The sequence below is a fragment of the Pelodiscus sinensis genome, chromosome 27, assembly GCF_049634645.1.
Source record: "Pelodiscus sinensis isolate JC-2024 chromosome 27, ASM4963464v1, whole genome shotgun sequence".
Taxonomy (NCBI): Eukaryota; Metazoa; Chordata; order Testudines; family Trionychidae; genus Pelodiscus; species Pelodiscus sinensis.
In genome coordinates this window covers 7623821-7644149 of record NC_134737.1, presented here as the reverse complement: position 1 = coordinate 7644149, position 20329 = coordinate 7623821, and the positions used below count along the sequence as shown (strand labels likewise).

General features: G+C 45.0%; 1 protein-coding gene across 19 annotated transcripts in view; it reads left to right on the top strand.

The window, feature by feature from the left end:
• NFASC (neurofascin) overlaps positions 1–20329 on the top strand; it is a 278159-nt gene that overhangs the window by 172847 nt on the left and 84983 nt on the right. For 18 of the 19 annotated variants that reach the window (XM_075910489.1, XM_075910486.1, XM_075910494.1 and 15 more), the window contains 5 exons: positions 4421–4471; positions 13779–13890; positions 15136–15320; positions 17573–17704; positions 19835–19978. In XM_075910489.1, coding sequence (XP_075766604.1) covers positions 4421–4471; positions 13779–13890; positions 15136–15320; positions 17573–17704; positions 19835–19978 — 624 coding nt within the window. The remainder of the gene's footprint in view (positions 1–4420; positions 4472–13778; positions 13891–15135; positions 15321–17572; positions 17705–19834; positions 19979–20329) is intronic. The other variant, XM_075910504.1, reaches the window with a different exon arrangement.

The window sequence follows — 20329 nt, the reverse complement described above, 5'->3', positions numbered from 1 at the left end:
TAGGATCCTCATCCCTGGTTTAGAATACCATAAGCATTGGCAGTTGAAGGTGACAGTAGCAGTTGGACCAATAACCTGTAGGCCTCTATTACCTCAGACCTTCACCGGCTGATCGGGTGAAGCGGGTCTATAGCTGATGCTATAGTTGTGTGCAAGAGGGAACCCCAAAACAGCTTCCACAGAGATGAGAAGTGTCTGCACTTTGCAGGGCAGTTTTTATAGAGTCTGTTTCGTTTCCAGGCAATAGCTTGGGTTTGCTTAAAGGGCTTGTGATGCATCGAAGGTTAGAGTTATTTCCTTTGCAGTGGAACTCAGTTCTTTTACTCTTGCGTGATAGCTACTTTCCAGAGCAAGTCTGAATGAGTGCACAAATACCTGCAAGAATGAGGTAAAAAGCCCCAGGCAGCAGGGAATCTCTTAACATGCTGGGTCACATTTTGTTCTTGGTGCAGTCTCCTTGAACTTGTTGAGATTTCACCAGTGTAACTGAGAGCAGAATTATACAGGGCCCAATTCAGATCTGTTCAAAGTTGGTGCAGCTCCTTTGATTTCACTGGAGATTCACTTGCTCAAGCCTGGCCTGAATTTAGCCCGTTGTTTCTCTTGCTGGGTAGGGAAGATATTGGGCTTGTGAACACACATGTAGTCTCCTTGTTTCACCCACGAGCCGCACAGCACAGGGCCAAATTATATATAAACAAGGGGCCGCTGTTTAGCTGTGTGACTCCCATTCACGTTAACAGAAAAATTTACCCTCTGGAGCCCAGGAGATTGCACTGAAAACTTGTGCTGGCTCGCAGGTGGCCTCCGTGTGAGCCCAGAGATGGACCCCCTCTCTAGGGGCAGGAGCACCACGTTTGTAATTCACTCTAACTACATAATGAGAAGTCTCCTGAGAAGACATTGAGGCTGCAGATGGACAAACCAGATTACGTCTCTAATCTCATTTACAGGCCTTTGCTGCCAGTGAAATCATTTCTCCGCTGCGGGGATCATAGGCAAGACAGTTTGCTTTGTTTCAGAATCCTTATTTTGCCTCTAGGTGCAAGGGATGTACATTTGTCTGGTAGCTGAGTATGTTAAAGGAGGAGATGGAGAGTATACATGCTTGTTCCTGACACGGTGTTCTCGTCTCTGGTCTAAAAGTAGACTGGTTTATAGGAGAAGGCAGGTTTCGGTCTGGACTGATTTTGCTGCGGGTCTGCTAGAGGAAACTTTGAGAAAGATCATAACTGTGAGACAATGTGGAAATTTTGTGAGGGAAGGGGTACTATTTATGTGTAAGCCTACAAGACAGGGGCTGGCTGTTGCTATGCACAGCACCGGGGGACAATCTCAAGTCAGGCAAGCACAATATCACCTTAGTTCGAGAGCACAAAGCTGAGCTGCTCCCTGGGTACATTTACACTGGGGTGTAAATCAGGGTGTAAAGACATTGTAACAATAAGTAGAGGGGAAGGGATTACACAAGAAAGTCGGGATGTTACAATGCATTTAGCCTGGTAACTGTGCCTGGTAAAGTTTCAGCGGGTACACGTTTATATGTGGCAGGGGAAGGTCGCTTCATGGTTATACGCAGTCCCCTGCACTGCTGCTGCAGTCGGGAGCCAGTGCTTGAGAGGAGCTGGCTTTTAAGCAGACTGATATAGAGGCAGCAGGGTGGGGGGCTGCATGTAACCATGTAGGTTAACCTATGAGCTCATGGGTTAACCATTTACACTGTCATATCCCTACAAGCAATGTGTGAACATGCCTAGTCAGCTCCAGCTCTCCCAGATGCTGCTTGGTACAAAGAAACAGCAGTGAGAACGGCATTACTAGGCTGTGTGTCTAATGCAGTGAGAGTTCAGGGCTATCCACTGTGGGAGTTAGGAGGACCACACAAGCAATGTTTCAAAGATTTTGTTGTGTTGTATCGTCATTACGCTGGATAACCAACATCCCAGGTGAAAACAGTTAACCTTCTGCCTCTCTGCATAGCTTCCCCTTACCTGTTCGCCCCTTGTCTCAGTTTGGAGTCAGCCGAAGTGGCAAACGCTCCCTGATGCCCATTTCTTTGCTCAACAACTTCTCCATTCCACGCACATGCATCTCCTCTTCCTTTCAACCTCCCTGTTGTAGCAGCTTGCCAGCTTTGCCTATGTCTAAAGAGAAAGAGAGTCTGTTTGAATGCCTTCACGCACCCTGGGAGGAGCAGTCAGCCAAGGAGAGAACTTGGAATAGTGCAGTGTTTGAAACACGGGATTGGAAGGTCATGTTATACTAGGCAAGCAGCCACCGAATTAAAGGAACAGGAGCTCTGCTAAAGAAGCATTTCCCGTAGCTTGAGAGCAGGCGGAATATTGCTTTTAAATAGGTACCGTGCTATACGTTCGAGAACAGGTAGAGTGTAGTTCGGGCTGTGCCTGAGTGGGGGTAGAACACTGACAAAGCAGGAATCTCACTCGGAGGTACACTGAAATCAGTGGAGCCCCAGTGGCATAGAATTCGATCTGAAAAATGGGCTGAGACATTCTGCACCTTTGTGGCACTCTCTCACAAGTAGGCTTAGGAATAAGACTGTGGCAAACTGGGCCCTGTGTGTAGGGACTGACAAAAGCTGTGTACCTAGATTTGTGGCTGATTGATGGGAATAATCACAGTCGAATAACATTCAGATTATCCACATACAGAGATGGTCAAATTATGGAAACATTTACCTGCCAATAAAGGGCCAGGTTTTCAGCTGGTGTAAATAGGTGTAACAGCACCAAAGACAATGGAACTATTGGCACCAGCTGAGTATGTAGCTGAATGTATTAATTGGCTGAAGGAAAGAATGTGCAAAGGAAATTATTGATGAATTGACAAGCTCTAAGAAGCTCTGTGCTTAGCTATAAACACTAAGCCACATAGTATAGCTGTTCTTCCTCTCAGTGTGTCTATTGCAACCGTTCTCTCAGGCCCTTTAAAAGGCTCATTAAGGTGGCTGCACTGTGCCATTCAATTATCCTGGACTCTTTCTTAAGGCTTCCCTTGGAAATGTCGGTGTTATTATAACATGCAAATTCCAGCCCCGGAGCCCCCTGGAGGCCCTTGGATAGAAGGCACCCTGAAGTGTAATTTTCTGGCTGTTATGATAGTATGTTTTTTGGCTATATCACATTCCAGAAGAGATTGAAATTTGTTTGTTTGTTTGTTTTTTAACTGTTGTGATATGTGCCTTAAACTATGGGGGTTGGCTGCTTTAAGAAGTGGGTGATCCAGCTGTTCAAAAATTATTATATTCCATTTTCACAATGTATATTCCATATGGGAGGAAAGAAAATTGCCCACCCACTTTGTAAAGATTCAGTAGAAAGGTCAGGCTGTATTTTCCCCTGTAGTGCTCCGAGGACTGTGTTCTTGTTCCAAACCAACTCCCAGTTGCTTCATGTAGTTCTTGGACTCCAATGAGTCATCTTAAACCTTCTGAAGAAAGATCGTATCTGTTCTTGATGTTTAAACTTCAGGACAGTGACTTTCCTTCTAACCAGCGTACCCAGTTCTTAAATGTTCTAAAACTTTCTGTAGCGTCCCTTTTAAAAATCTGATAACTGTTAGATCCCAGCCAACATTTAAGAGGAGATATTTTTTAAAATGATGACATAACCTAGGTGGTACAAATCAGCATTGCTCATTGGAGCGATGCCAATTTTCACCAGCTTTGGATCTTGGCCTCTGATTCTTTTTAATCATGCAGCAATCCTGTAATGCCAATTAATGCTCTCCAAAATATACAGTTGTTAGATACAAGTGCCTGTCACTGAATGATAGGTGTGTGTTAGAGAAGAATGGATTTTGAGACACGACGCACTTAAAAAGCCTTTTCATTAAAGGACTTTTTTGGCTGACTACTTTTAAATCTTAATTTTGTTCAGTTTTATTACACCTTTCTGTGTGGTAGTGCTGTTGCTTCACTGTGTTCAACCTATGTTTTATACTGACATAAAATAGCAAGAAAAATGCTTCCCTTGTGTGTTTAAGGAATCAAAAGTAAAATAGCCATTTGTGTCACACTAGAACTGGATTTTTCCAAGATACAGACACACTCTTTAGAGCAAAAGAATCAAACACTTAAATTGCAGTAAGTGTTTAAAATATCAAATAAGGGTTTTATATTTTGATTTGATTATACATCCTGTAGCAATGAAGCAGTCCTTTCTCCTTTCATTGCTGTCTTATGTTGCAGTTTCTTCCTTTCCTTCCAAACTGTTGCACTTTTCAGAATATTTTGTGTGCTTGTGTTGCATAGCTGCAGTATTTTTATGTTTTCAAAATAATTTTGTGTTCTGACCTGGGTATTTTGTCCCTGCCCTCTTGTGTTCCTCCATTACGGCTTTCATTTCTCAGTGCTTGCTTTGTTGCCGTGGGTGCGCTCATGTTCTTTTGTTTATTACAGAGAATCCCCATAATGAAACGTCTTTTCGAAATCACACTGACATGTACAGTGGTGAGTCAATGCTGGCTTCTGGAGAACTTCATGTTCTAACTCCTTTCTACCTAACCCAACTTACTCTTGTGTTAACACCCACTAGTTTGTTGGTCATTGAAAATGACATGCCAATTGAACAGACAAGTTACCAATCGTGATACAAATCTATATAGGCACACACACACACACTATATGTAGCGAGAGTCCTATTTCTGGTTTTGTAACTTAGTTTCAACTTCATCAAAACTGCATGTGGACAGAAGAGAACCCCCTAACATACGATATGATGTCCAAATTATTGAAAGTTAAAGCTTAAAAAATTATCTGAATGCTCAGTTTGGGGGCATTTCGATTAATGGAGTATGAACTAAACCAAAGCTTAAAGAGCAAGGAGGTTTGGCCAGATTGAATCCAAATCCCCATTTCTACTGCAAATAACACGCCCTTTTGCAGAGAGCAGAGAACAGAGAACTTAAAAAGAAAATCCAAGATTTCTCACCGTTCAGAAAAAATATCTATTAAATTTGCTGCTAAACGTAGCATTGAAAAGGGAAAAGAGGCATATGGTTTCCTGAAAAGTGCAGTAATGTGTTTCTTTGTTGTGGTGTTATGCATGTATTGAATGCTTTCTGAAGAGCCTTTCTTCCCCCTTTGTCTGAGCAGAAATACTACCTCTGGGGAATACATTTGTTGGGGGAAACCCGTGGCGTGCTCATGAATTATGCTACAGAGGCACAATTGCTGAGCTCCCTAAGGACCCAATCTTCCTTCTGAAATAAATTGGCAGTGTCATGGAAGTGATGTGATAATGTAAATAATAGTGGTGGGCCACGGTGTGTCTGTTTCATTTGGTAAGTGGAGTAAGGGAGGAGGTTTGCATAAAGTGCTGGAAATGGAATCCTAGTCAAGTGTTTGTAAGCTCTGAGGAAGGGGGAGGATGTGCCCACATGCAATTAATTCAGTGTATGCCGTTCATGATGATGTCCAGGGCATATCTGGGGGGAATGTCCCCAATGCTGGTGCAAGCTGCATCATCCCCCCGCTTAGGCAAGCCAAGGCTGAAATGGACTCTGGAACACCAAGAGAGGTTCTATTTGCCCTGAAACCATAAGAGGACTTTGAGGAGGGTTTATTTTTCGCTCTTTCCCCCTTTCGAGTACCACAAGATACTGGGTTCTTTCCACAAATGTGCACAGGCAAACCCCAGCAACCAGGTAGCTACAGGAGCAGTTGGGCCTCACATATGTTTTAAAATCCAAAGGTTCTCCACCTGTCCAGCCATCCCCAGCTGGCATGTAGTTCTCTGGTGCATGGCAGAGCAACTCAGTGTGCATTCAAGACTGGGCAGGAAATCAAGGAGCAGTAACCCAGGTTGCCAGTAGGTACAGCAGATGTAGTGCTGGGGCCAAATTGGTTGCAGTAAGGAATGTGGACCAAAGAGCGTCTGCCATCTCATTATAAGATTTCATTGAAGCTGAGAAAAGCAGTAATATGGGCATGTTATTATGAAGATATCGTCCTACAGTTGGCTTGGAGAATTAGCTAGATCAGAAAAGTAGCAAAGCTCTGCAAAGCTACTGAATCACAAGCCAGATTGACGCTTTGCACAATCAGGAAGAATAGAGAATATTGCTGCCTAAGCAACTGAAAGCCTTGCTGGTTTTTTGGCAACAAATCGCCTGACTGCAGAAGTCTTAGCAATCTTGCAGGAGTATTGATGTGTTTTCTGCCATGGCTTGCTGCCAGATGAGATGGCCAAGAGAGGATTCCCTCCCCACTCTTTTGTGCCTCCTTGTCTGAGACTCACCGAGAATGTTCTAAGTAGGGATGCCATATGGGTACGGGGGGACCTCTTCTGGAAATGGGGCGGTATTGTTTTTTGAGTGAAACCTGTCTCAGCAACTATTGAGGGGTATTTGACATAAAAAACCCAGAATAGTGCTGTCAGTGTAACCGCCCTGCTAAGCAAATATCAGTGTCAGAAGATGTGCTGTGTTTGAGTCAGGGATGCCCTTGAAATGGGAGAATGTGTGTCATGCCCAGCACAGATGGAACTGAATGGTGAAGAATGAAAATAGTTTCACTAGGAGCAGTGGGGGTTGAATCAGTTTATGTAAGTCTCCAAGCAATGGAAGTAGAAAGCGATTTCTCCCATGTGCCTGTGAGTAGATATTAATGTATGGGATAAAGGAGAGGGAATCCTATTGAGCAGTGTTTCCCAATTTTATTTGGCCACAGAACCCTTTGGCCCGCAGCAGTTTGTTAAGCAAAAAACACCAAAAAAAAACCCTGCCGAGTCCTGCTGCAATTTGTGTCGGTCTCTAAGAGGGAGTGGAGGAGTGCCGGGTTCTCACGGAACCCTTACTTTTGCTTTGCGGAACCCCAATTGGGAAACACTGCTATAGAGAACTGTCATTTGAAATAATGGGTGGCCACTCATCAAGTAATAAAGCTGGGCAAATGCTGTTTAAATACATAGAAGTTTGACATTCTCAGTGAATCCCTTTGCACCATTTGCACGGTTTGTGTTCACTCTCCTCTGTGTAATGCAGATACCGAGATTTTCCCTCCAGGCAGGTAACAGACACTGCAGGAGAGGAATGGAATTTTGAATTCAGCATAGGAAAACTGAACCTGAGGCACTTGGGGATTGTAATTTCCCACTCAGGTAGTATCTGTCTGTTAGTTCGAATTTACAGTGGCAGGACAGTCTGTCCTGAGTATATTCCTGCCAAGGGTAGCAACGAGCCCATTCTCCTGCCCAAACCATTGCTTCTATGCTGCTATTCCTGGCACACTAGTACCCAAACTGGACATTATATCTCCAGCTCCAAGTGTAGATAGGCCCTAAGAGTTGGGCTCCTCTAGCCGCCGATAAAGAAGCACACGGGGTGAGCTTGTGTGCCCAGTCCAACAGCTCAGACTTTCCATGCCAGGCCCTTGCCTCTAACAAGTGAAATACAGACCAAGAGTTGTTCTTATTCAAAAATTTCTGATAATTTCTAACAAATCAATTTGAGGAAAGGATGCTAAATTAGCAAAAATCTAATTAGGAATTCAGCTTGGATTATTTGTCCATATCATCTCTGTGTTCCAAGTCATCCTATGGAGAAAAGTTTTATAGCATCTATTCCTCAGACACACGTATCAGTCCAGTGAACAGGGCATGTGTATCCGCATCCAATCCGCAAACATGGTCCGCAGATAAAAAGCGGATATCTGTGGATTTACGGGCTCTAGACCTGTGACGCAAGGGGGGAAAGGATGCTCTAGCATAGGTGTTCCCAGAATTTTTCAGCCTCTATGGGGTCCTGAAAATTTGGCGAAGCCCATAAAATATCATGAATTTTAATTCAGTAGGTACCCAAATAAATAGAATTTATTTCTTATCAATTCTGGGTGGGTTTTTTCCCCCAAGAAAACGATCAGAAAACGAGTAACAAAACAACAGGGTCATACACATGTCATTCATATTTTCTCAGAGCTCCTGGATCCATTGTGTGGAGCCCCAGGGCTCCATGGGGCTCACTTTGGGACACCCTGTTCTAGCATCTTCTGAGTGCTCATCTGACCCCTCGCGGAGATGCTTCCGAGTTCTAAATTCCTTGGCCCCCTTCTCTGCAGCCCAGTGTCAGAGGAGGCTTGTGAAGAACTTTCCACTCGGGCAGTGTGTTGGGGTGGAGATTGCAGAGCAAACTTGCTGTGCAAAGTCGCTGGAGGCTGCTTCCGCCCTCTCATCTCTTCAGCATTGCAAAGACAGGAGCGGTTAACAGAGCAGCTCTCCAAGGAGCCAGATATCTCTCTCTGCTACTTTGCATGCAGGTCCTGAGATGGCAGGCAGACGCTGAACAATCACAGGAGCTGACCTGTCATTGTAGGAAGCAGCAGGGGAGTACAGGGGTATTTTCATCCTGATATTTGGAGATTGGCATTATAGGCCTCTATGAAAAGCCTCATTCCTATATAACTGCAATATCAGGGATGTCCTAAAAAGTTAGCAAGAGCCCTGATGCAGCAACATCTTGCTTCTGTTTCCTTTCCCTGCATCTCTCTTAGATCACACCCACCTGCAACCCAGCTAATGGAAGAGGGATGCCGGTTACAGTTTGCATTCAACCTAAAACATTTATGTTCTGTCTGCTTTGAATACCAAACTACAGAACAGCTCATTGGAACCATCCTATGATTAGAATCACAGACTCGAACTCTCCTGAGGGTTTTTTGCCCTGGGTCAGATGTGCCTGAACTCTGGTTCCCCTTCCAGTAAAGGGGAATGATGATCATAGAATCAGAATACTAGAACAGAAAGGGACCTTGAGAGGTCATCAAGTCCAGTCCCCTGCCCTTATGGCAGGACCAATCCACTCTTAAATATCTCCAGTGATGATATTGACCATCCTTGGGATCTACGGCTAAGAAGTGCTATGTAAGAGTTCAGAATCATTATTAGTAACATTTTACTAGCTGGAAAGATTTACTAGCTCTAGAAGGTGGCTCACTCATTGTACAGAAAGTAAATAGATCCTTTTGAGTTTCTTAGTAGAAATTAAATGTTTTGCAAGCTGTTTCACAATTTTAAAATCTGGACTGTAGACACTGCAGTTAAGTGGGTGTTTTAAACTACCCTGATCACACCTGCATAAAGTTTTTTTTTTACTTTGATGAATAATGGTGTGGCTATCAGGGACGTCAGCTAAATAAAGCAGGAATAAAAATCCACTTCCAATTTATTTATATCCATATTCCAGCCAACTGGACAGACTTTTCCAGCAGCTTGACACTTTCTATCTATAAATGTCACACATCTGGAATTGGAATTTTGTGTCTGCTTGGAATGATTTCTGCTGCACCCTAATGACAAATGGCAAATATTTATCAGTAGCATGTACTAAGAATGTATTCTGAGCTACCCCAGTGTGTTTGTAGGGTGCTTAAAAACAACTGGGACAGGATACTAATTTCCCTTCCTTTATTTTTAATTGTCATCATTAATATTTGTCTGGTAAAATTGCTTGCATTGATTCTTATCCCTGGCTGGTCCCTTCCCGGGCTCTTGAAAAACAAGATTATTGTTGTAGTGAGATGTGCAACCTGTTCAGACCATGATTGTCATTTAAATGATATTTGCCTAGGGAAATAGGAAATACATGCAGAATTGCTGTTATCAAGATATGATAGCTGTAGGCAGGAACTGCCTTCGTAACACCAGTCACTATGCTTGTAGCCTAGCCTCCATACAGTAGTGTTGGGTTGCTACAGTAGATTTGTCTTACTTAGGAGAGAGAGCTTATTAAAAGGTAGGAAAGGAGTTAAATATGTGTATCTACTGCACTTGCAAATGTACTGTATCGTCGAGGTAAGGTCAAGACTCCTACACAGTGGTAATCCATTAATCAAATAATTAACTAACACTTTCACCAGCACTTGTTGGCCACTAATCATTTTGTATTTTGAAAACCCTGTGATGTGTGAGTGCAGCTGTGGTGTGGCAGACAGAGCCAAGTGGAAAGCTGTGGTTTGGGCTGCAGGCAGTTTTTCTTTTGCGGGGCTGGATCCAGATGTTTCAATGGAGTGAACACCACAAACTGTTTTCTCTTCCCATCTCAGCCCCTCTCCATAAACAAAAATGGTTGTGAGGCTGTCGGGCAGGATGCTGCTTGGATATATGCGATCCTACGGGTGCCGCAAAGTCCGCCCTTCTCGCTTTCTCTCACACTCGCATGCACGCATACACACACACTGGGCAAAAGTGACTTGAGCTGTTTTTCTGATGGGAGCTGGTAACTGAGCTAAAGAATCTTTTGGGTCAGAGGGGGCCAGGTACTTCCACTCCCCCTCATCCATCATGGCACAGTTCGGCTCCTTATCCTTTCCCAAATCAACACCTCCTTTCGCCTTGACTATCTCCTATCACCTATCCTTGGCCCATTTGTTCCACTTCCGAAAGTATCACTCCAATTGCACTGCTGCTATTCTAAGCCCACTGCATCTTAGGCCCCATGGTTGTGATGAAGTGACAACAGTAGGGATGTGAATCTTTAACCGGTTAACTAGTAAGCATCACCCTTAACGGGCGATGCTTACTGGTACTGGTTAACCAGTGGGGACTGGAGCAGCTCCCCATCGGGCAGGGGACTGCTCCAGCCCCATGGGGCCCATGAGTCTGCTGCAGGCCCGACCTGCAGATTGCCCACAGCCACTCTGGCCTGGCGCAACAGAGGGGAAGGAGCCCCCCTTAATAGGCTAACTGGTTAAACCTGAAGTAAAGATCACATTTAACCAATTACACAGGATTTTACATCCCTAAACTACAGTCAGCTTCACAGAGGCATTTTGTGCCTGCAGACAGTGGGCATGTCTCTTCTTAGTTGCCTTCTCTCCATCATTTCCCTAGTTCTCTTAAGCTTTCCTCTTCGGTTAACTTGTCTGATGACTTGTGGTTTTTGTCACTGTCCTCTGGGCTCTCCAGTTTCTTTTTGTTTTTTAAAGCAAGATGCCCATTTTTTAGGACTAAAAGTTACCAAATAGAGCAGAATAATCCTCTCACCATTATTGCAGGGCTAGTCAATGCTGTCACTTTGGCTTATCTTCAATACGCACATCCTGTTATATGTGTGTGGTACTTACTGCCTGCCCCCTAAGTAAATGCTTCCATGTGTGGATGGGATTACGGTGTCCGACTTGTCACACTTTGGTTCTTTTTTTGTTATTTTAAAACCTTGTTTGATTTCAGCTGGTTTTTCCTTACAAGATCCTACATCAATGTCCTGAGGCCCAGCGGGACCCTCGGGCAGGCTCCCTGCCCCCACATGCCACTCAAAGCAGCTGGCTGCTGGGGACCAGCATGTGCATCTGCATGGTGCGCCCTTGGGAGGGTCTTCCCCCGCTGCTCCTGCCCCTGGCACAATCCTCGCAGCTCCCATTGGCCAGAAGCCAGCGAATGGGAGCTGCAAGGGCAATACTTGCGGGCACATGCAGCACATGGAGACATGCTGCCTCCCTCCCCAAAAGGGATATGTTGTGGAGATGCACATGGTTGGCACCAGCATGTGAGGGCTTGGCAGGCAGGTAGCCTGCCTGAGTGCCCTGCTGGGCTGCTGGCCAGGAACCGCCTAGTATAAGTGATTCCCAGCCAGAGCCTGTACTTGGCATCCCACCCCTCCCACACAGTAACTCCCTGCCCCAGGTCACAACCCAAAACCTCTGCACTACTGTCCCTCATCACAACTCCCTCCCAGACCTTGCACCCCCTCCACCACTCCTTCCCAGACCAAAATCCTCTCCTACACCCAACCCCCTCCCAGACCTCACACCCCATCCTGCACCCCAGTCTCCTATCCAAAGCTCCATCCTGTAGCCAGCATCTGTCCCAGACCCTGCACCCCCTCCATGAATATCACAGAAAAGTATAGCTCTTGACCAGTTAAAATTTTAGGAGTGGCCCCCTGTCAAAAAGCATTACCCACACTCATCCAACACTGTTTTAATTCCATCCATCAAATTGTGAGTTCCACTCCATCTACCGAGTTGAGGGGTGTGTGTGTGCACGTGTACACACACACACACTTCATCTATGTCCCATTGAAAACTTGGTCAAATCATACAGTGCTTGTGCAACAAATCTCCCAAGGAGCAGCCTCTTGACTTGATAAGGATGGTAGGAGCTGGGTTTTACTGAAGTATTAGACCCAGCTCACACACTAGTGGAATACAACTGAATCTCTCTTCCCAAACCAATCCTAATTGTTAATCTTGTTTCAGAACTGCACTTTTGTTTGTGCCTTTTCAGATAATTCCATGTAAGTTTCCCATCTCTGATTTCCACATGGAGACAGCACATAGAACTATGACAGATGCCCAACTAGAGATGGGATATTGTATATTCTCTCCACTGAATTTCCTTCAGCAACAGTTTCCTTTGTTAACTATGTCACAGAAGGAAATTGAGGGCCAAATTTTGTCCTAATTTATACATATGCAGCCCATTGACCACAGTAGGATTGCACTGGGATAACTGATGCCAGGTCTACATTGCATCCAGAAGGTCAGCTTAAGATACGCACCTCCAGCTATGCAAATAATGTAGCTGGAGTTGACATACTTTAAGCCAAGCTTTGTGTTGTCTTCACAGTGGGAGGCCGATGAGAGCAAACGCTCCCATCGGTTTCTCTTACTCCTTGTGACTGCAAGGAGTACTGGCTCTGACCAGAGGCATCCTCAATGTTTGATTTAGCAGGTCTTAACTAGACCCGCTAAATCAAATGCTAATCACCGGTGTTTAAGTATAGATCAAAATCTCCAGCGTTTACGTATAGATGTGGCTTGAGATGTATAAATCCAGCTATGCACTCAAGCATGTAAGCATACAATGGTGCTAAAGTTACATATTTCCTTAAGTGCTTTGTCTGGTCAAGACCTGGATGCCAAATCTGGCCTTTAATTGGTTTGGCATGGATTGTATTTCATAACCAATGTTTGTTTAAAATTTATCACATGATTTTCCCCTGTCCGCTTTGAGACAAAGCACTTAATTGGTCGCAATTCCTTCTGACTTCAGTGTCTTGGCAAACCTTGTACCCTAATTATTAGGTCCCAGGATGCTGATCTTTCTGAAGGGAAGTTTTATGGTTTTATTATGGGACACAGAAAGGGATTGTTCAGCTTAATGGGGTACATTGGTGTATCCACGTGAGACCAGGTAGAAACAGCTTTATTGAGACGATAGTTCTTCAAGATGGTTGTGAAAACCAACCAACCAATCAGACATGCACTCTTCTCATTTGCCTTTTGCCACGATAACTGAAGGTGGCTTACTCACCTCTCAAAAGCAGTTATATAGCTGGGGCAAGTTAATGTATAGGCAGGTGCAAAGGACACAGTTATACCATAACATTATCATTTGGTTCTGCATCACGTTCAAATTCCTTGTGCTCATCTTCCTTCCACAATTGGTTGCTCTCCTCTCCCCCCAGCATTTCCTTTCTCCTGACTATCTTTCTAGGTCTTCTCCCTGCTCTCAGCTTTGCGCCTTCTCCCATTTCCCGCCTATCAAATGCCCTTCTTTTCAGATCTCGTCTTTAGAACCTCCTTCATCCTCCTTGGTGCACCAGAGTTCTCCACCTTGTATCTTTCTGGTCTGAGACTGGCTCATCCAGAATACATCTTCCTCTCTTAGTAAAAGTACTGTGTGTGTGTTCACAATGCTACAGATAGGTTCTTTGCTCCTGTTGTCAACTCAGGCAGCTATGTGTGTTGCTGGTAGAAATGACATGGAGAAGAATTTTAAAATTGGTTTTTTTTTTTTTTTCTTTTCTAATGATTTCAGCCCGAGGGATTATGGAATCAACTCCCAGCTTCATGTATCCCTACGGGACCTCAAGCAGCCAGATAGTGCTGAGAGGAGTGGACCTCTTACTCGAATGCATTGCTTCAGGAGTGTACGTACCACTTACGGCCGTGGGGAAATGTTTTCTAGCAGCTCCTTTTCTGATCTGTTCTGAGTAGAATGCAAATTGTACAGGCCTTGACACTGCACCTTTGAAATCGTTGGGAGTTTTGCTATTAACTTCACTGAGGAATGATCCAATCTATAGCGTCTTCCTCCCCATCGGAAGGACAGGTAACAGCAAATGTACTCTGGGCAGCAGACAGAAAGATGAATCGCAAGCAGTGGAAACTGATGACATAAATCTTAGATGGAAACTGCCACTATGTTTTCTGGGTTGGATCCGTTTCCTTTTGTTTGTCCTCTCTGGGGAAGTAGTGAAACATGATACGGTGTCCTACTAAATATGATAAGGAAACATTCCCCGCGGAGTTCTTCTGAGCTCCCAACTGGCCAACTTTGGCCATAGGAGTGTGTACCAGCTAAACCTATGCAGAAGTGATTGACTCATGGATGCTGCTCAGAAAGTCATGCCTAGTGGTAAAAAGTCTCAGAGGGGTCGCTCTGTTAGTCTTTTAAAACAATGAGCAGTTCTGTGGCCCCTTAGGGTGCATCTACACTGCACCGTTATTTCGAGATTACTAGCGTTATTGTGAAATAACAATGATTTTGAAATAATTTCGAAATAACAGACGGCTTATTCTGAAATCGCTAAACCTCATTCTGCGAGGAATAACGCTTATTCCAAAATAGCTATTTCGAAGTAAGGCCTGTGTGGACGCTCCACTGCTGCTATTTTGAAATAGCCCCTCACTAGGGCCATTCCTAGCTATTCCTCCCCAGTGGCTACTGGGTCTCTAAATTGAAATGGCACATCCACCGTAGGGCAGCCTGCTCTGGACTAATTTTGAGGCTCCTCTGCAGTGTAGACGTGCTATGTCAAAATAAGATATTTCAGAATAACTGTTCTGGAAATAAGAGTGCAGTGTAGACGTACCCTAAATTAGAGACTAACAAATACATTGTATCATGAGCTTTCATGGGTAAAACCCATTTCATCTAACTCCTGGTGGTGTTGGTGAAGCTTAAGAACATTGATCAAGACCGTGGGGTAAGTCAGTCGTTGTCTGACGGGGGAAGGAGGGTGAGTCATCTGTGAAACTATTAGGAGAATGAAATCTAAGGGGACTGTTTTAATTGGTTCTGAGTGTGGAGTAGTCTGTTTTATGTACAGTATATGTCTTCTTTTGGAAGAACCTTCCTCTGAAATATGACCCCTAATCTGTCCTCCCTTTAGACCTGCACCAGACATCATGTGGTACAAGAAAGGAGGAGAGCTCCCAACAGACAAAACCAAGTTGGAAAATTTTAACAAGGCCCTTCGCATCGTCAATGTCTCCGAGGAAGACTCGGGGGAATACTTCTGCCTAGCATCCAACAAAATGGGAAGCATCCGCCACACTATCTCGGTGAGAGTGAAGGGTACGTCGTCTTTATCTCACCATTCTAATTACCTTACCAGTATTCCAGCGGAACGGGGAGGCAAGAGAAAGTTCTTTTTGTTTGCTTAGACCTTTTCTAACACAAAGGTCTGTGATTTGCAGAACTAACTTGGATGTTTTCCCATACCCGCACGTATTTACATCTTGACCAGCCTGATCCCCTGAAGCAAGTCCTTAGCTGATGTAAATCAGCATAGCTCAGATTTTGTTTTAAATAGAGCTACATTAATTTACATCACATAGTGGGGGAAATCGGGTATTTGCAATTTTTTTACTCATGTAGGAGTTCATGGCCACCCCTCCTTATCAGTTTCAGAAGGAGGCCATGACCCCTTGATCTCAGGTCCCTCTCTAGCCTAAGATTTTAGAGAATTAGCAGTCGCTGAGGCCCTATCTTGGTGGGCAGTCCGGGGGTGTGGCTGCAGGTAGGGCAGAACCCCAAACAGTCTAGGGACTCCTTGCTCTGGCACACAAACGCAGACTTTTAGGCCTAAGGAGGGGAGGCTGCCACCCAATGGTTCTGGTTGACAGCAAAGGTAGGGGGATCCGGGCACACCCTACTCTGAGTCCCAGCCCAGGGCCCTAACGATGGCAGAGTGTTCCACCCCAGAGTCAGTGGAGAACTACCCAAAACATGCTGACCTGGATTCAGGCAACAGCCCAACCAGGCTGTAGTCTACTCTCCTTGGCTACTTCCAACAATCCCTTTGCTCGATACCTCAGCTCTGTGGGTGTCCTCCATCTCTCTGGAGTTGATGAGGCCATAGCAGTCCGAGGAGCTCCTCAGCATTCTGGCCAGCCAGCAGCTCTAGCAAGTCCTCTGCACTCCAGGGATCCTCTTTGGGCTCCAGCAGGAGGCATCTGTCTCCTTCAGCAGTTCCAGCCCCATCTTTTATACTTCCTGTCCCGCCCCTCTGCTTCCAGGCTCCACCCACTGGGGAGTAGGTGGCCATCCCTCCCCGTCAATCTCTAAAGAAGGCCTTGCCCCCTCATTATAGCGCATGAGAGACCACTGAGTGGGAGTTTTTCTGCAGGTCTTTCTAGGAAATCCCATTCTATATAACAACTAGACCTATTCAGAAGCTTCAGGGGGTAGCCAAGTTAGTCTGTACAGGATAAACTGAAAAAACAAGAAATGGTCTGGTAGCACTTTAAAGACTAACAAAACATGTAGATGGCATCATGAGCTTTCGTGGGCACAGCCCACTTTTTCAGGGTCATCTGAAAAAGTGGGCTGTGCCCACGAAAGCTCATGACGCCATCTACATGTTTTGTTAGTCTTTAATGTGCTACCAGACCATTTCTTGTTTTTTCAGTTTATAACTATTCAAAAAACAGGACTGTGTAGCACTTTAAAGACTAACAAGATGGTTTAATAGGTGATGAGCTTTCGTGGGCCAGACCCACTTCCTCAGATCAAATAGTGGAGGAAGTGGGTCTGGCCCACGAAAGCTCATCACCTATTAAACCATCTTGTTAGTCTTTAAAGTGCTACACGGTCCGGTTTTTTGTTTCAGCTGCACCAGACTAACACGGCTACATTTCTACCACTATAACTATTCAGTTTGAGTTCCGTGGTATGTGCTTGTTTGCTTCCTTGGAAGGAAGATTATTCTAAATAGAAAACAGACTCTCAAAGGCCCTGCACAGTACAATGGAGCGGGATGGGGAGTTGCTTATCTAAGAAGTGGACCCAAGCTGAAAGTGTTGGATACGGATCTGAGCTTTGCCAAAGCTGAGTTACTGGGGTAAAGGGAAAGGCAGCAAGTGTTTTGAACCTTGAGATTCGATCTGAGCCATTTCTAATGGAACAGAACTGTACAAAACCCAGCAAGGAGTGTTTTCAGGAGGTTGTTCAAATCTTCTCTCTCTCCCTGCCCCGGTTCTAGGAATGTTATGCAAGGGTCTGCTGCAGAGTCCTGTGCTCTCATTTCTCAGCATGGCCAATGTGCATCTCTTTTCTAGCTGCTAAAATACAAGACTTGACTTGCATCTAAAGCACTTCCGCACTGGAGAAGGGCCCTAGAGCCCTGAGCAGATTTGTATCTGCATCTGAATCTGCAAAAATGAGTCCCAGCTTGCTGCAGATTTGCAGGGCTCCAGAGGGCCCATTCCACACATGTAGCATCTTCTATGGGGTCCACCTCAGCAGCTAATGAATGGGGAGGAATTCAGAGGAGTTAACCGCAATACATGTATAACTCATCTGTGTATGTTTTCCTGTCTTTAAAGCGGCCCCTTACTGGTTGGATGAACCACAAAACCTTATCTTGGCCCCCGGTGAGGATGGTAGACTTGTGTGTCGAGCCAACGGGAACCCGAAGCCTACAGTCCAGTGGCTAGTGAATGGAGAGCCTATAGAATGTAAGCACGCTGATGGTTTGGGGCTGCCTAGTAGGGAATGTGTTTTATTTATTATGGGAGCATGCAGCAAAATGAGAGAGTGCTTCTTCTTCAGGGTGGAAAAGTACTAAGCATGAGTCGTGCCAAGGTTGTTTTCAAAACAGGAGTTGTTGAAGATGTCCCAAGCACAAATGTCTTCCTTATGGCATCTTCCAGTATGTTTTCTATGAGCAAAAGATAGATTTATGACAGTGTTAGCATTGGGACACCAAAGGTTACTTTAAAATTAAAAAGGATGGGTTTTTTTTTTTGAATGAACCTCTATAATCCGGACTTCCCTTTTTCCGGCAACATCCGTGTTTCAGCATCCATGGATGCTCCAGGCCTGGAGCACTTATGGGGAAAAGTCAGGAGCCCTGTACTCAGCAACTCCTCCCCACCCTTTGAGAGCTTCTGGAGCACCACTCATAGCTAATTTGCAGTATTCAAGCTCAGGAAGGCAGAGGGAGGAACAGTCAGGGGCTATATGGGGTAAGAGGTGGGCTGGGAGTGGAGCCCTGCAGTCAGAGGGCCTGCAGGCAATGTTCCCTTTAATTTTTTCCATCCATGTGCAGAATAAATTTGGTTGTGTGCACCGAGGCATGTGCGGCTGTGCACCACCAAATGAAGCTCATGTGGGTATTGTGTGCACTCTGCTGGGTGGCATTTGAATCTCTCCTGGGTGGCTGCTCAAGGGCTCAGCTTACAGGAAACATTGCCCATGGGGATGAAAGCCCACCCATCCCCACTCCATCATTGCTGGTCCCTCTGCTGCCACCTGAGCAGAGACCCATAGCAGAGAAGCTGCAAGTAACCTCCTGTGGCAAATTCCCTGGTTCGGGATCAGTCAGGTGCTGAGGGTGCAAGACGTGGGAGGTTCAACGTGTTCTTAAAAATGACCAGTAGCAATGGTGAGAGCCAAGAAGAATGAAGGCATGTGTCCATCATGCCGATAGCTCTCCCATTATCCTTCAGTCCAGTTGGGACATGCGCCCCTCCATTCGAGAGGAGATGAAATACTAAAATGAGGATCAGAATGAAAATAAACACTGGACTGACAAAACAAGAGTAACCATGAAAAATCCAATATTTGTGCTGCACAGAGGAATCTCGATTTAATATTAAATGCGTGCATAGGTGTGACAGAGTCCAGGCAACTAAAGGACTGGATAGTCATGTGTGTTACATAATATCTAGCGCTCGCTATTTTAGATTTCATCCCTAAATCAGTGGTGGGTTTTTAAAAATTTCTCTCACTAAATGTATTTGTCCTGGAATCATGGAGGAATCTTATCAATGTCTCGCTCACTGTAACATTTGCTTCTGTATCAGAACCCTTCTGTAATGCTCATTGGCTTTGGAGGCATGGAGATCAGTTCAGGAGCAATCACATTTCAACAAGATCCTTCTAAAAAAGACACTGAAAATGGCCCTGGAACTAATGCCACTAAACTCTTTTGGCCACTTCAGATGAGACCGAGAGAGAGAGACAGGGAGAAAGAGAGATCTTTCTTCTTTAACAGGGAACTGCTAAATCTGTCAGCTAAATAAGGTCTTGGCCATAGCCCATAAACCATTACCCATGTATTTCACCTTTAATAGTTGTGATCACTGCCCAAGGCAGCTAATGTTTTTGATGTTTGTTTTAAAAAAGAAACACTGCTCCAGTGACCAGCAGTCAAGTCACTCACTTTAGAGTGAATGGCAGAGAGGGTCAGATTGAAATTGGCTCCCTACATCCTTCTCAATGATGAACTCCACATTTTCCAGGCATACCCGCCCCCCCCCCCCCTCCTGATTTGTGCTGAGGTTAGAGTCTGCGACTTAGGGGCCAGTGTCTGAATATGAGTGACAGGCAGATTTCTGTGTAGCCCTTACTTACCTTGGTCTGTAGCTAAACAGAGGGCTGCACAGATTCCCAGGATGGCACTCTGACAAGCTGTACTCCATCCCTGCTTTCTCTGGGAATTACATTCAGGAGGGATGACTGGGCACCTAGCAGATGAGGGGTGAGGGGGTTGATGTATTGTGGGGAGGTGAACGGTATTTGATGTTTTTCATCCTTATAGAGTATAATAGCAAACCAACAACCTCTCTCTGTTTGTTCTGAAGCTGCTTCTCCCAACCCAAGTCGGGAAGTGACCGGAGACACCGTTGTATTTCGGGATACCCAAATTGGCAGCAGTGCTGTGTACCAATGTAACGCGTCCAATGAACATGGCTACCTTCTGGCGAATGCCTTCGTCAGTGTTCTGGGTAACTATCCTTTTGCTATAGCTGGTCTGCTGATCTCTGAGTTACGGCAGTGGCTTGGGAAGGTCCTAACTGCCCAGCCCAGAGATAGTAATAAGAAAACCATAGTCTTTGAATTAATGGGTGAAATCATCATATACCATGGAATGATGTTCCCCAAATCTCTGGCTAATTTAAGTCATGATAGATCACAACTGTAATGGGTTAAAGTTGGTTGTTACTTGGCCCTTCCTGAAAAATCACGTGATTGCTTTCCTATTGGTTGTAAATATTCAGAGGGGCTGTCCATACAGATAGTCACACTCCCAACCCCATCTCCCCTGGCACCGAAACCTCATGCAGTCTTTCAGGCCC